The following is a 16,807-nucleotide window of genomic DNA, read 5'->3' as shown; positions in this document are numbered from 1 at the left end:
TTTTGTCGGAGGGGGCGGCGTCGAGAGACATGGGGCCTAGTTGCATGACCCACACTAGGAACGCAGCCACATGTTTTTCTAGATTGGTCACAACTAGGTGGGGGGCCTTTGTTTTGTCATAGGGAGCGGCGTCAAAAGAGATGGGGCCCAGTTGCATGTCCCACACTAGGCACGCAACTGCATGTCTTCTAACTTGGTCGCAACTGGGGGGAGGGCTTTGTTTTGTTGGAGGGGGCGGCGTCGAGAGAGATGGGTTTAGTTGGCAACTGGGTTTAGTTACGACCATGCTAGAAGACACCAAGTTACGATTGCAATTGCATGCCTAGTGACAAACATGCAACTCCTCCGTGAATCATGTACCCTCACTATGTCTCACGAGAGCACCATAACGCCGTTGTTTTCCACCATGCTCGCAAACACAAATCAAGCACACGATCTCGCAACACTAGCTTGTATTTTTTTTTCTTGTTTTTTTAATTCATATACATTTTTTCCTTTTTCTGTTTGCATTTTCCCCAAGGATTTAAGAAAAAAAATTAATTTATTTTTTGTGTCTGATTCTGAGAGCGGAGCTCATTTTCTCAAAAAAAAGAGCATATTAAAGGAGGGAAGAGTTACTTGTTCAGATTCTCAAACACATTTTTTAATGTTTTTTTGTGAAGGGAGTGACTATAGACAGTGTGCTGTTGTTTCTTTCCTTTTAGTCTCTGGAATGTAGACCAAGACTCAACATCTTTCTAGAGGCCATCCAACGACACTGTTTGAATTAAGAGAAGAGCGTAGACACAGAGTGAAAACAGGAGAGGAAGGAAGGTTTTTACAACGGAAGTCGCCGGCGACGAGATGCTCGGCGATCTGGGGGCCCTCCAAGATCGCCCCGACTACATCTCTACGGCGTTTTTTAGGGAGGGGCAGTTGCATGTTTGTCACTAGGCATGCAACTGTAAGTGTTGCCACGACTACAACTCTATGTCGGTTTTTGTCGTGGGCAGGGTGCAGATGCAAATTCAACCATTTTTCATGTTTTAATATTTTTTCTGTTTATCCTTTTTCTTTTCTAATTGTAAGATTCTTGCTACTTTTTGATTTTTAATTTATATTAAAGAATAAGTTTTTAGTATATTTTTTTGAAATATTGCCATCTGGTTGCACAATCGCCCTTGACTGTAACTTCAAAACTCAATTGATATTTAGTGATGTTTTTTCTTCTTTTATTTTTTGTTTTATATTGTTTTCTAAAATTTGATACTGCAAACGTGCAACCTACTGTTGCGCATGCAACTACATATACTTCACACCGCATGCAACCACAGGTGATATAAGCACGCAACTAGAAGGCACGCGTGGGCGGGAGGGTGCTCGATTGGTGTCTTTTATTAATTTTTATCTTCATTTTATTTATTTTTATCCATTGCTTGTGCGCGCATCAAATTATTATTCTTGTGAATATATTTGCTTGTGTTCAAATCCTTGTATTCTCCTTGAATGAAAAATGACAATAAGTTGCATGCCCATCTAAAAAAACTACAAGCACCGTACTGCATATACAAGGATTTTTCTGACAAAAACAAATGCAATGATTTGAACACACAAAAAAGCTGCCTCACTCGTTGAGGACTTGAGGTTGTAGTTTTTTATTCATAATTGTTAAGTTTGTAGCTGCATAGCAAAACACACATATATGTGTGGTCGTACAGCCCAAGCACAAGGAAGAGGGGAAAATCTGGCAACAAAGCATTGCTCACAGTGGAAAAGGTGACAAAAGCCCACTAAAAATACAAAGGCAGCCCATAACGCCAAAAACATACAAACAATTACAGAAATAAAACAAGTCTGCATGCTGATGTCATCAATCGACTTAGACTTCGACTGAGACCTAGACAGATTCATTATCTCTACTCCTAATGGAGCAGTTGGTAGTCTTGCTTCCAGGTTTTTTTCGTCCCACCACTTTCGTCCGGTGTTTTTCCGCAGGTTAACCGTCGTAGATTTTTATCGATGCTGGTTTCTTATTCATCGGTTTATTTACCCCTCAGCTCTTTCCTTGTAAATCAGCACTTTCTAAACGTGCACGCAATCACGGATCTAAATTTACTAACTTATCCAAATCAACCGATACCTTCCATTATTGCAAATTTCTATAGGAAACAAATAATAGATTTTAAGGAAATAAATAAAAGATTTTAAAGACGCATCATACTTTACTAACAATCACTAAAAATCAAATCTAAATTAATTAACCTTACCTTAAATCACTTAATCACTTTAATTAGAAAACATTTTCTTTCCTAACTGCATCCCGCTTAGTGTGCACATAACAATCCGAAGTAATTAGAGTCACGTGATTGAATTCATTTATTTAGAGCGACATGATTGAATTCATTTATTAACAATAATCCTCACCAAAAGTGTGTTTAGCAATTTTAGAGGGTGGACCAAAACTCTGCCATCCGCTCGCCCGCTTTGTTTAGGTACAGGAAAAAATGGCATATGGAAACAACACGACCGGGGCGGCGGCGCAATCTTCGGGGATAGGGGGTCGGAGGAGAAGGATTGGCCTGGCAGCATGATCAGGGTGCTTCCCCGCGGCCGCGGCCATCCTCGCGATGCCACCTACCCGAAATCAACGCTGCTCCCTGCCGTCAGCCGAGGCGACGCCGCCTGCCCTCCTACCCATGGTCCGCTGCCGCGTGCGGCTACGGCGGGAGGACTAGCGATAGGGCCGAGGTCCTTCATGCGTTCCGGGATGGAGGCCATGATTTCGTCGAGGTCGTTGCTGCCTCCTACACTTAGGGTGTGTCGCCGAGATCGAGGCGAGCATGAGGAGCTGTGGCCACCGCCATGGTCACCCCATCACAGGGGATGGAGCACGCCGTCGGCCTACAGCTTGTGGAGATCACTGTTGCTCTTCAGGTCGCGTGGTGACTGGATCTTGCCGATGTGTCCCTCCCCGACGACCTCCTCTTCGCCCGGTTGGCCGGCATGGATCTCGCCACTGCTGCCCTCAACTTCTCTGCCTCGAGCTCGACGGTCAGACACCATGGATCCCCCAGCTGGAGGGTCACGTGAACCAGCCGTCCTCCCATGCTGCAGCGGTGAGAAGGTGACATGGCTCTCTGTACACGAAGAGTGGAGTTCAGTCAAGTACTTATATACTTGGCCTCTACTGCTGATCCATGTACATGGAGAAGAACAGGCAACCGCTCATTCATACTTCGTTCCACTCCTTTGCGCTACATTACTGGAGGTGACATTTTCCTATCTCTCTATGTTGTAACAAGCCTGCTGCCTGCATAGTTAATGGATTTGTTATTTAGATTTATCGCTGCTTAGTGCTTTGTTGCAATTGTTCACCCAAGATTCTTATATATAATCTGAGCATATGTAGGCATACTTAGCTTTGCTATTCCATTTTTTTGGCGCATAGAAATAAGAGTATTATCCAGGTTAGGTATTCAATTGAGTATGGTATTTGGATTGCTATCAGAATGTCTTTTCTATGCATGTGATTTCTCACATCTGGTTATAATATTTGTGAAGACGTGCATTGCACGTGCACTTGGAAGCGGGTCCGTGGTCCGCGCCGGACGGCGCCGACGCCGATCCGAGCCACCTCGTCCGCGTATTCTTGGAGCTGTGGTTAGTCGATTTACATGAAATTGATTTACTCAGTTCTGGTGGCAAATATAATACACATAATCCATATTTTTATGCAGTAGCGTGTATCTGTGAAATAGATGGATTATGGTCTCGTACCCAATAAGATAGATATGTGTGTGTGTTAGAGAGAGAGGGAGAGGGGGATAGAGAGTGAGGAAGAGGGAGGGAGAGTGTGTGTCTGTGTGTGTGAGGATTTGATGGTAAAAAAGATCACCAATATCGTAATGTTGAATTCTTAAAGTTAATGTGGTCCCGTTACAACGCACGGGCGTTCTTCTAGTTAATATATAGTAAAAGAGAGCCTGCGTTTCTTATACCCATTTCAGCATGCCATGACAGACAGGCCGAGGTTTATTCATGGACACAGTGCTAACTACTATAGACGCACAGAGGTGCGAGCAAGCCAGGATGCACGCAGGCAGGCTGCAGCTAGGCGGACGTACGAAGTAGAGGCAATAGGTTGGTTACTGCCGGCAGTGGGTGGTGCAGAAGCAGCGATGGCGGAAGCCGCGGCACTTGCCGCCGGGGAAGCCCTCGGTCTTGCAGACGTTGGCGCAGTTGTGGTGGCGCACGCAGGGGCCCCTGAACCTGTGGCTCTTCGCCTCGCACGTCCGCGCCTCCGCCACGGCCACCGGGCCTCCCATCTCCCCTGTGCCCGCCAGCAGTAGCACCAGGAGGAGCGCCGCCGAGAGGAGCTTGCGTGAAGCCTCCATCGATCGATCACTGCTTGTTATGAGTGTATCAGGGTGGTGGTGGAGTGATGGAGCTGCTAGCTGTGTGAGCGCACCTGCTTATAATGTAGCGGCGCGCACAAGCTGCCGAAGCCATGGGTCAAACCGAACGCGATGCAGTTGCATCCAAATGAAAAAGGCGACAAATATGTGCCGCAATTAGGTAGGTAGTATGCGGAAAGAGCCAAAGGTCGATCCGGCGACGCCATGGATTACTACAAGAAAACTCACGTGGTCTGTGACGACGACGACGACCGGATTGCCGTGAGCTAGCAAGGGTAGGGAGCGGCGAGCGGTTGATCATAAACGCATCGATTCGGCCGGTGGACACGAACACGATTTTTCTAGGGTGCCCACCTGGTAGGCAACACCAAAAAATCCAGCGTCGGGGCGAGCTTTGAGATGCGTGCTACACTTTGACCATTTATTTCCATACATTTTAATTTTAAATACCACCTATTGTGTGTTTTGTAGATTTGTACATATGCTAAAGCGGTATACTCTGCCGGATGCTTAGAGATTTTCTTCTATAAAAATATGTTGCTAAGAGCTATTCCTGGGTGATCTTGTTTTAAAAATATCACAGCTCTCAAGGTACAAATTTTTTCCAGCGGTCCATGTGACCCCTACAAGTTCTTGAATTTATAGTTTTAGTCTTGCTTCATTTGTTGTTTTATTTTTTTTTTGAAACGAGGCAAAAGATTTGCCATTTTCATTGATTAAGAAGAAGAGAGAATTGCCCGGGTAATTTGCGGAAAACCGGGCTAAAACCGATACAACTCAACCCACCTGACATGGGCATCACCGGCCAACCAGGCCACCGACATGAAACACAAAGCTGCAAAGAAGAATGGCATTCGCCAAGGAGTCGCAAGCGTCATCGTCATCACCGATTGCCTCGAACGAGCGACTCCGACTTCACCATAGAGCTCCAACCTCGAAGCCAACCTGCAAACAGCTGTATAGAAGCCACGACGGCACATGCCACCGGATGGCCACACGCGCAAGCAACTGACAGCTCCGACTTTGACGACGAGCCTCACCAGGGAAATATGCAAGACTTGCGCCGACCGTGCCCACAGAAGAGCACATCGGACACGCCGGAAAGAACCGACTACCGAAGTCCACGCCGCGACCCGACCTCCTCTTGACGCCATCATCGTTGCCAAACAGAAACCAGTGCCCCGCCTCAGCAGACCACGCGGCGAAGATGCCGCCATCCACGGCGAAGATGCCGCAATCCACCAGTCTCCCAGTCGTAGCCGGCTCCGAGACGATGCGCCCAAGGAGGAGAAAGACGCGAAGACGCCTTCATCGCCCGACCCAGCGGATCTGAGGTTTCCCTCCGGAGCCAAATCCGTGGGGAGGAGGAGCACACCTCCATGACAACGCTTCCAAGAAAGATCACTGCACCCGCGGGCGCCGCCGTCGTCATCTCCGAAGAAGGCTGAAGCAAAGATTTCTCCTGGAGATGCGCCGACCACCTACCACCACCGACCACCGCCCATCAGCCACCACCTGCTGAGGCCGACCTCATTCAGGCCACGGGATCCCATGATCCACCGCGACATGACATGCACCACCCCCTGGCCGAAGCCGCCGTCCACCACCGCAGCACCACCGTGGCCACCACCACCGCATCAACCCACGCCGCATCGCGAAGCGCAGCACCCAGATCGATGCACCTCGCACCATATGCAATCGGAGTTGCACATGCGAAGCAGCAGAGCAGACGAGCAGGATCCCCTCCGCAGCACACCTCGCACTCCAGAGAAGCACACCCGCCACGCACCGCCGGTCACTGCGCCCGACACGCACCTGCAGCCACCGCACCCGGCTGGTCGCTGCGCCCCACACGCACAGCCAGAACCGAGCCACCGCCACGCGAGCGCGCGCCGTCCACGCCCCGGCCACATCAGGAGCTCGGACCGAGGCCGCCGCCCTGGCGCCCCACACCGTCCGCACCAACCGCCGCCAGCAGGATCCCAGATCGGATCGGGACCGCACGAGGCCGACGACCGTGACCGCGCGCACCGCGACGGCGCGCCCATCGCCGCGACCAGACGCCGCGCCATATGCCGGAGACTGCCTCCGCCGCGAGCAGCAACGCCGCCACGAGGCCGAGCGCCGGACAGCCGCGACCCGCATGCGAGCGCCCCCTCCTCCCGAGCGAGCAGCAGCTACAGAGAGCGTCCCGTCGCCGGCGGCTCCGCGCAGGCTTTGCCTGCCGGAGGCCACCGGCGACGGCGAGGGGGAGAAGAGGCTGGAGTTGGGGAGGCCGCGAGAGGGGCGGTGGTCGCCGCCCGTGCCGCCCCGGGGAGAGAGCGACGTGGGGGCCCTGTGAGAAGGTTTCATTTTGTTTTTGGGTGATGATGGTTCTTGATGTTTACGCTCCTTCAATTGTTTTAGTTCGGAAAGCTTGGTTGTTGGCTCTGATACTTAGGTCGATCTATATTCGTTGCATATGTGAGGATTGGACATATAGGAATAGGAGGGAGTGATTTTTCACTCTCTCAATCTTATTTAGTGAAAATCCACTGTAGTCAAAGCTAATTTTTGTGATCATTATTATGTATCACAGCAAAAAAAAAGTCAAAGAAAAATATTGAGTCGTGCATGGCATAGTAAAATTTGAGGGGTGGAACACATAGGCAAAAAGCGAGTGTTTGGTTTGGTGACAGCTAGATGCATGTAGATATAACTGCCCTGCGTCGCCCCCCCCCCGCGGGCGACTCGGGTGCCCTAACCCCGCCACCGACCCCAGCCTCCCTCCCTTTCCCCCTCCCCGCCGCCGCCGCCGCCGGCGGCGGTCGCCGTCGGACAAAGCCCGTGTAGTGCCGGCGGCGGCGAGATTCATCTTGCCCTCACCTGGAGCGGTGGTCGCGGGGGACCGCTTCTTCGGCCTGGCGGCGGATCTCGGTGGCCGGCACGGCGGGTGGATGCGCGCTGGCGGGAGGTGGTGCGGGGCGTCGCGGCGGTCTGGCAGCGGCGCGTCGCGTGCGCAGGCCGGCGGGACCACTTCTTCAGCCTGGCGTCGAATCTCGGTGGCCGACGCGGCGGAGATGCGCGCTAGCTTAAGGTGGTGTGGGGCGTCGCGGCGGTCTGGCGGCGGCGCGTCGCGGTGGAGTGCGCAGGCCGGCTGCGGGTTGGTGCTCCTCGCCGCGGGGGAGTTCGTGCTTGGCCAGTTCCGAGCGGGCCGATCCGTGCGGACCCGAGGATCTCGGGCCAGATCTGGTGCGTTTTTGGCGCTGGCCGGCGTCCTTGAGGTTCTCACGACATGGGGTGCGGCGGTTATCGCTGGATCCTTGCGTGGAACGTAGCAGGATGGAGGATGCAGGTGGTGCACCGGCACTGGCGGTGGCGGCGGTGCGAGCGCAGCCATGGCGGCGGCGGCGCTGCGAGGCCTTGCCAGGAAGGGTCTTGGCGGGCAGCGGGCGTTCGGTTGCTACCTTGTGAGGCGTGCGGCGATGCCTCGGCGGTGTGCGTGCTGGAGGATGGTCGGAGGTGCGGGTCGGATCCATTCTGGTGGCAATCCCCTGGGATGGGTGAAGGCCACTGTGGCGGAAATGGCTTTGCACCACTCGGTGGATGCTGCGGCTCCTAGTCGATGTTGAAGGCGATGGCTTTAGGCGTGTCTCCTCGGCAGTGAGGGGGGGGGGCTTCGATGGCAAGTTGTTGTGGTGACGGCGGTGCGAGGCATCTGATCGGGGCTGGTCGGGATCTTGGAGACTCGGAGATGTGCAGAGCTACGGATGAAAATCCTGTTCGGTTGTGGCCGGACCGGCGTTGATGGCGCCTGCGGGTGTCATTCCCCTTCTTGGAGGCTTCGCCGAGTGCAACGCCATCTTCCTCGCGACCTCATTTCGTCAGCTGTCTCCGGGGTGAAAGCCTTGATTCATAGGATCGGCATGATGGCAACATCTTTGAGGTTGTTACTCTGTTGGGAGCATTATGCTGGGAGACTCGAGGTCCCATGATGCGCTCCTCCGGTGTTCACCGCTACCCGGATCTTTCTCCTTCGGCGCCATGTACGGTCGTCGCTGGCTACTCCAAGGAAGCTGGAGTTGCTGTTCTTCGAAGGTCTTCAGTGTTGGTCGAGACGTGGCGAGGGGCTCGGTGTTGGGTAGGTTGTTGTGTTTGGTTGTCCTTGTTCGAACCGGGTGTGGAGTTGGTCGCCTTCGTTCTCCGCAGCGAATGGTAGACGTTGTCGTATGTCTTATTTCTCTCCTTCTATAAAGCTAAGGTGCGCAATTTGCGTACCTCCTCAAAAAAAAGATGCATTTAGATATATTTGATTGCTATAATAAGATTGCACGTACAACCAGTTTTGCAAGCTCGTTAGAGTTGCCACACGCTTGATTTGCACCCACCCCCCTAATCTAAACCCAATGATTTAGAAAAATGCGGCAACATCTATCCTACTTAAAATGAACACAAGGTTTTATTAAAAAAATCTCATCGATTCTCTTTTGAACCACCTCAACTGGTCCACGCCTTATTGATTTAACTAATAGAATCATGTTTTCTTTGGTAAATCAATAAGTACTTATTCAGTTGCGACATTTAGTATGTAATTATCATATAACAACAAAATGTACGATAAATCACAATGTTTGGGTAGAAAATAGTGTGCCCCATTACAATGCACACTAATAGAAAAGAGGGCTTTGGTCACAGCTCAATGTACACTTTAGTCCCGGTTGCATCACGAACCGAAACTAATATGAGCATTAGTCCCGGTTCAAGCGGCTAAGGTGTCGGGAAGACATTAGTCCCGGTTCAAATGGGACCTTTAGTCCCGGTTTGAGACACGAACCGGGACTAAAGAGTCTTTAGTCCCGGTTCGTGTCTCAAACCGGGACTAAAGATTCAAACTCTACCCCCCGTGTGTATCGCCTTTTCAGTCTTTTAAAATCCAAAAGAAAATGGTAAAAACTTCAAAAATTAAATCCTTCGAGATGTAGTTATGTTATTACATCTACTAGTTAGGAAAATTAAAAAACTTAAATTTGGACATATTTTGCAAAAAAAGTGTTATGAAAAAGTAAAACGGTCATATCTTTTGCATACGATGTCGAAAAAGCGCATAATATATAAAAAAAGCACGAAAATCCACATTCGATTTTGACAGCCGTAGACCTGTTTGCAAATTTTTAGAATCCTGAAATTCTGAAAGAAAACAAATATGCTCAAATTTCAGTTTTTTTGACTTTCCATTAAATCTGATTAAACTGTGGCCAAACTACTTATTCAAGAAATATTAGTGTTAATAAATAATTATTTTTTCTTTTTTAACTTTTGGTCAAACTGTGGTCAAACTATGGTCAAATCTGGTCAAACTATGGTCAAACTACTTATTCAAGAAATATTAGTGTTACTAAATAATTATTGTTTTTTTAGAATAATAGTTTCAAACTCAAACGGTGCTTAATGCTCAAGTTCAACTCCTAAGTGTTAATAGGATTGACAGCTTAGTATTGTCAGGAAAAGCACTTGAAAACTAGGGGGAATAGAACTCGAAAGTTAAGCATGCTCAGGATGGAGTAGTGAGAAGATGCGTGACTTGCTGGGAAGTTAGACGATTTGGAACGAGTGGTTTATAATTGAGCAGTGAGCAGTGATGAGGGATGATTAGAGATTAAATTGTCAAATAATTCAGAAATTTGAAAATAAGAAAAAAAATCAAAAAAAATTCAACAAAATTCAGAAAAATAATTTTTTTAAAAAAATTCTTTAGTCCTGGTTGGTAAAGGTGGAGCTCCAGACAGCGGCCACGTGGAGCTCCTTTACTCCCGGTTCATAAGCAAACCGGGACTAAAGGTTTGAGCTTTAGTCTCGACCCTTTAGTCCCGGTTCCAGAACCGGGACAAATGAGCCTTTTTCCACTAGTGGCACGAGCAACTATTTAGTTTACTTATATATATGTGACGATATATGGACCAATTTTGATCGTCGGACATAAGTAGCAGGTAAAATCGTGATAATACTGACCATGTTAATATATGAACCGCAATCATCCACTGGAGGGGGTCCATAGGTGAATTAGGGGCCTCTTGGGCTTAGATTTCTTCAAAAGGTCCATTTTGTGCAAATTTGTCATTAAGAGGGAAGCCAGCTATGCTTTTTGCTGTGGCAGCTCCTAGTTAGCGCTCACTGCGCCTGGTAGCTAGGCAGCGCTCACTCGCCCCCCTGTGTAGGCAGGGCTAGCTATGCGAGCGAGCAGCTCGCTCATCAAGCTCACGCGCCTAGTCGCTCTTCATGGTTGACCTGGTCGGCCTGTAGACCGTTGACTTTTGGAACAAACAGAGTTTCTTTTTGTGAATTTGAATAAAAATCATGGATTGGAAAATAGTTCATGAATTAAAAAAACAAAAATTTGAAATAAAAACAATGATTTGAAAAATAATTCGGATTTGGAAAAGTTCATGAATTTCAAGATGTTTATGGATTTTAAATATGTTCACGAATTTATATAAAAATATAAATTTAAAAAATATTCACAGATTTTAAAAAGTGCATGAATATTAAAAAGCTTTGTGAATTTAAAAAAGTTAAATACAAAATAAATAAATAAAGAAAAATAAAAACGAAAAATGAAAATTAAAAAACAGGCAAAGAAAACATCGGTCAAAAGCTTCCCAAAAATGGTTTGATGCTTCTAGAAGCTTCCTAGAAGTGACCACAAAGCTGCACAAAAATCAGGAATGTTTCAATGCATTACAGGCCGGCCCAGTTGGTTTACGTACGTGGACGCCTTTAACCAGCGCGGGTGAAGCGCTGAATAGGAAGCAGCTTTGAACCTGCTAGAGGTCGCGAAAAAACATTTTCTATAGGGAAAAAAGATTGGAATTTTTTGTAAACACACTCACATGTATACTATGTATGTGCAAAATTTCATAACATATTACTTTCACATGAGGCGTACAAAGAAAAGACAAATATGTATTTTTCAAATGGGCCTCTTTTTGCTTTTGGGACAGAATTTTTTTTTACAGCTTACACAATACATTTTTTTCGAAACAAAATTTCATGGATCCGCAGTGCACATATAACATGTTTTCACAGTTTTTGTTTTTTTTTGTTTTTTTTACTTCTATATGTGTGTGTGTGTGTGCGCGTGCGCGCGCGCGTGCGTGTGTGTGTTTAAAAAAAATGAAAATAAAGGGCACCATGGTGCCCGACTGCCCGAGCACCATAACTTCGCACTCCTAGAGGCCGGGACCTTTTACGCGTGGCCAGTCCATCGTGCATGAGCATGAGCAGCGACGGGTGTCAGCGAGTAATTGCACAGAAGTACCACAATTGAGGCATTGGAAACAGATTGGTATCAAGATTGGTAATTTTTACGTGTCAGTACCAACTTTGGGGCGAGGCGTTGCAAAAAAGACTAAAACTGCAGTTTATACGTATTGACAGGGAATCTGACAGGTTGGGCCCGCCTGTCGGGTGCTGATGTGGCAATTTTTTTGCAGGAAACTCCCTTCGTTTGTATGTAATCATGTAAATGCCCAATTATTTCGGGGAAAGAGGATCCTACGAGAGGCTTTTTTTCCGTTCGTAATTTCCACCACGGATTCGGACTCGTTTGCAAATTTGCGTCGGTTTGAACAAGTAAATAAAAGGAACAAATCCTGAATCCCGTGCAGGAATCGAACCGGCGACCTGAGGTACAGCAGAGCAGCGGGCTAGCCACCCCGCCACGGCTGCCCTCGCGAAGTAAAAGAGGCGAGAACTTCTTTATACTATGCTGAAGACGTTGGGCCGGCGATTGGCCCAGCGTGGCTGCGCGCTGGGTTACTGTTTTTTTTTAATCATGATATTAATACATATATATATATTGCGATTACATATTAGTATTATTAAGTGTCAAGCACCAGACTAGAACACAGGCACGGCCCATATATATTTCTTATTCATGATATTAATACATATATATTTTATTTTTTTAAATGCACAGTTAATTAGAAAGTTGACAACATGTATTAAATATACATTTGTAATCATAATAAATCTCCAAAATGCACTGAAAGTGTTCAAATTTTATTAAAAAAATCGACGTGTTTCTTGAAATGCAAGAATGATTTACACAATAAGTTTTTAACCCATGTTGAACATTTCTTGAAATGCAAATAATTCACCAAAATGTTCACCATAGTGCTCTTGAAAGTCATCGTGTATTAAGAAAATGCTCACAATAAATTATAAAAAAATCACCGTGTATTAAGTAAACTTTTCATCATATCTTAAGAAAATATTTCAACATATATTACAAAAATATTCCATTTGCATTCAAATTATGTTCAACGTTCACATTATTAGAAGAGTGTTCACTGTTTGTAAGAAAAGTTCATCGTGTATTAAAAATGTTTACTATAAATTAAGAAATTGTGTAATCATAATATTCTTGAAACTCATCGTGTATTAAGAAAATGTTCACCATAAATTACGGAAATTTCACCGCGCATTATGCAAAATGTCATCATATCTTAAGAAACAAATTCAACATATATTACGAAAATATTAAATTGGCATTGAAAACATGTTCAATGTATATTACCAAAAGTTCATTACATGAAATAAATGTTCACTGTTCATCATATACTAAAACCCATCATAAAAAATGTTCAGTAAATATGTTAAAAATCCAGGAGATAAACCAACCTAGCGAATGAAAAAATAAGAAAGAAAAACCTAAAAATAAACCAAAACCAGAATAAAAAATAAAGCATAATAAGTAAGAGAAATGAAACGTAAAGAAATCTGGGCAACGAATGAGCCCCAATACGCCAGGTAAGTGCGAAAGGAAAAAACAATGCAGGCCTCGGTGGGCCGGCCCAGCCTGCCCATGTCTAGTATAAAAACCATCCAGCCTGCTTCTATACGCGAGCGCAGCCGTGGCGCGGTGGCTAGCCCGCTGCTCTGCTGTACCGCAGGTCCCCGGTTCGAATCCTGCGCGGGATTGTTTTCTTGTTCGTTTTATTTGCTTGTTCAAACCGACGCAAATTTGCAAACGAGTCCGAATCCGTGGTGGAAATTACGAACGGAAAAAAGCCTCTCGTAGGAGCCTTTTTCCCCGAAATAATTGGGCATTTACATGATTACTCACAAACCAAGGGAGTTTTCTGCAAAAAACTTGCCACGTCAGCACCCGACAGGCGGGCCCAATCAGTCAGATTCCGGCCTGCATGCCAAGATAGTAGACAAGCTGAGGTTTATTCATGGACATGGACACAATCACACGCACAAAGGTGCCAGCATGCATGCATGCCGCTAGGCTACTAGCGGCAGTGGGTGGTGCAGAAGCGCGGCGGCGGGCGCCGCGGCACTTGCCGCCGGGGAAGCCCTCGGTCCTGCAGACGTTGGCGCAGTTGTGACCGCGCAGGCAGAGGCCCGCGAACCTGTGGCTCAGCGACTCGCACTTCCGAGCCTCCGCCACCGCCACCGGGCCTCCCATCTCCCCCGTGGCCGCGAGCAGCAGCACCAGCACGAGCGCGGCGGGGACGAGCTTGCGTGGAGCCTCCATCGATGGCTGCTTGTTCGTTACGAGTTAACGAGTGTATCAGGGTGGGATGAGTGACGGAGCTGCTGTGTGAGCACCCCAGCTTATATAGCGGCACACGCGATGCCAATAGGGTCCCACGAGTCACAACGATCGATGCAGCAGTCGGAGTGCACGTCTTCTCAAAGAGGAAAAGGCCGCAACCCGCAAGTAGGGTAGGACCGTAGGGTAGTATCCCACGTACGCGCGTGCTTCAATTGCTACCGTCCGCTGCTCCAGGACACGCACGGCGCTGGAAGCTTGCCAACAGAACTTTGTGTTCAAGCAAGGCGGATGGATTGCTACAACACAAATCCGCGTGGTCTGCGACGCCGATGACTGGATGGGCGGCCATGAACAGTTTGGCCTCAAGTGGAGTCAGGCTCTCAAGTTATGGTCGCGCCATGCCCATGCACACCTGCTATCGAGCAATGCTAGACACACGGGGATTTACAGGGGGATTACGGTGTAGTTAGAAATTGATTGGCTAGGATTTGGTTAGGTGAGGTGGATTCCGTGAAAGTCTGTCGATTCTTTGGCCGCTTGAGGCCACTTTGTTTTTTGCCGAGTTGCTCAATCATGATTGTAAAAGGCATTACTGTACATTAATAATTCCCATGTTCCTGCAGAACAAAAGAGGTCCACGTCGAACACCTGTTTTGAGTTGTTTGTTGTAGTACTTTTATCATTTACAAATACCTTGTACGTATTTTGTAGGCTCATGCGTACACTTAACCGTATTTCAGTTTCAATAAATTCTGAAAACAAATTCACGTAATACACATAATGTACATGTGTGCAAATTTTCAGATCGAAATAGGTTTAAATGAGAGCTACAGAAAAAAATCTGGGGCTTTTTAGCATATGTATTCTTCATCCTCATACTCCATTAAATTTATTTGCAGCTCGTAAATCAAGATATTTCATACTGAATTTTTACACACATACACATTACATCCTTGCATACATGTGTGTTGTTTCAGAATTTTTTGAAACAGAAAAAATAGGATTTTGAAAATTTTCAAATTAAAGGCCTCCAGGCTCTTTTAGCAGTTTGTATCTTGTAAGAACATGCGGGGGTTTCGTTAATGAAATGGAAAGAAATATCTTTCTTAAAAAATGTTGGCACACATGGGTTTTTTCTTTTGGGAAATTGCCACATATATAGTGATTGTGAGCTTCTGGCCTATATTGTGGTTCTAAAAAACTAAAAATAAGGTTTCATTAAAAAATCATACTAATGTATTAATATATCTTGAAAATGAATAAATTACGTAATTTCAATAGAAAGATAAGTACTACTACCTCCGTCCGGGTTTATTAGGCTCCCTCTTATTTTAGATTAAAGTTTGACTCACAATTTTAACTATACGTCACAAACATTATACCTTCCGAACGCTCTTTCAAATACAAATCCAACATTGTACTATTTTAAGCATATATTCTATATTTTATTAGTCATGTCAATGGTCAAAGTTTGACTCAATATACTAGGGGTCTAATAAACTGGGAGGGAGGTAGTATTCACTACCGGAAAAAGGATTGAGAAAAATAGAATAGTGTTCGTTTGTTCTGGACCGGGCATGGCTCAGGCTTAGATTTGTGGGGTTCGGCTTTTTAAAGCCCGGCCCAAGAAATGCTCAGGTCTCGCAGCGGTCCTTGCGCATGCGTAGCGCCGGGTGTCAGCTGCCACTGCACACATGGCGCATCGATCATATGGATCGATCTCGATCACACGGAGGTGTAGCATGCACATCACAACTACAGGCACCATGTGACATGCCTGTCCAATTGTATACACAACGAGTGAGTTACTGAGGGAACAGGCATACAACACTCATGATTTGCCCAAAATAAAATCTTACATGACAGAAGGATTGACTGGGATAATCCCATAAATCTCGCAGCAACTCTGAGGACGAACCCAACAAGAAACAAACACTGGCAATAATCATACAAAAAACAAAGAAGGGACTCGCACCTAGCTTGCCGAGACAAGCTGAGGTTTATTCATGGACACGCACGCACGGACGCTCGCAGAAAGGCCACCCGAAAGAAGGCATCACCCGAAGGAGAGGCTTGTTAATGGTGGCAGTGGGTGGTGCAGAAGCAGCGGCGGCGGAACCCGCGGCACTTGCCGTCGGGGAAGCCCTCGGTCTTGCAGACGTTGGCGCAGTTGGACCTGCGCACGCAGGGCCCCCTGAACCTGTGGCTCCGCGACTCGCACGTCCGCGCCTCCGCCACCATCACCGGGCCTCCCAGCTCCCCTGCAGCGCCAGACAGATCAGATCAGAAGTTCAGAACCAGACCAAATGAATGTCACACACACCGGTACACATCACCGTCGCTACGCGTACGTACCTGTGGCGGCGAGCAGCAGGACGAGGAGGAGCGCCGCGGAGAGGAGCCTGCGTGAAGCCTCCATGGATCGGTACACTACAGCTTGCAAGTCAGGGTGCTGTGGGAGGGATAGAGCTTGGTGTGTGTGAGCAGCCCAGCCCGGGGACCTGCCTTATATAGAGGCACGGCGCCGCACGCACAAGCGATGCCAATGCCATCGGGTGGTCACACACACCGATGCGCGCGGCAGTCAGAGCAAGTGTGCGCCTCAAAGGAAAAGTCGACAAAGCGCCAAGCAACGTGGACGGCTGCCGTGCTCTGCTACCGTCCGCTGCGGCCACGCTCCAGCGCCTCGGCGATTACAGTGCAGAGCTAGCTACTACTAGCCGTTATACTTGCTGCACTGCTACGAGCGTTTGCCTTCGAGCTAAGGTGAACCGCTACAGCAAATTCACGTGACCTACGACGCCGAGGATTATTGGTTGGCTCACCGTGAGAGCGGCGAGCGGTTTTGTCGTGAACGTCTCCGGTCCGGTGA

The 16,807-nt window shown here is 47.5% G+C and overlaps 2 protein-coding genes and 1 pseudogene across 2 annotated transcripts; all 3 read right to left on the bottom strand.

Moving 5' to 3' along the window:
* Positions 1–3,946: 3,946 nt before the first annotated feature.
* Positions 3,947–4,412, bottom strand: LOC119291862 (defensin Ec-AMP-D2-like). Its single transcript, XM_037570672.1, has one exon. The coding sequence runs from the start codon at positions 4,371–4,373 to the stop codon at positions 4,125–4,127; it is 249 nt and encodes an 82-aa protein (XP_037426569.1). The 5' UTR covers positions 4,374–4,412; the 3' UTR covers positions 3,947–4,124.
* A 9,257-nt stretch (positions 4,413–13,669) lies between these two features.
* LOC119294071 lies at positions 13,670–13,946 on the bottom strand (annotated as a pseudogene).
* A 1,790-nt stretch (positions 13,947–15,736) lies between these two features.
* On the bottom strand, positions 15,737–16,422 carry LOC119291860 (defensin Ec-AMP-D2-like). Its single transcript, XM_037570670.1, has 2 exons — positions 16,291–16,422; positions 15,737–16,196 (listed from the first exon to the last, which is right to left on the bottom strand). Exons 1-2 carry the CDS (start codon positions 16,352–16,354, stop codon positions 16,012–16,014), a joined length of 249 nt encoding a protein of 82 aa, XP_037426567.1. The 5' UTR covers positions 16,355–16,422; the 3' UTR covers positions 15,737–16,011.
* Between the last annotated feature and the right edge of the window lie 385 nt (positions 16,423–16,807).

This window comes from Triticum dicoccoides, chromosome 4B (genome assembly GCF_002162155.2).
Source record: "Triticum dicoccoides isolate Atlit2015 ecotype Zavitan chromosome 4B, WEW_v2.0, whole genome shotgun sequence".
NCBI lineage: Eukaryota > Viridiplantae > Streptophyta > Magnoliopsida > Poales > Poaceae > Triticum > Triticum dicoccoides.
Note: the sequence above shows the minus strand (reverse complement) of the source record. Positions and strands in the feature narration are given on the sequence as shown.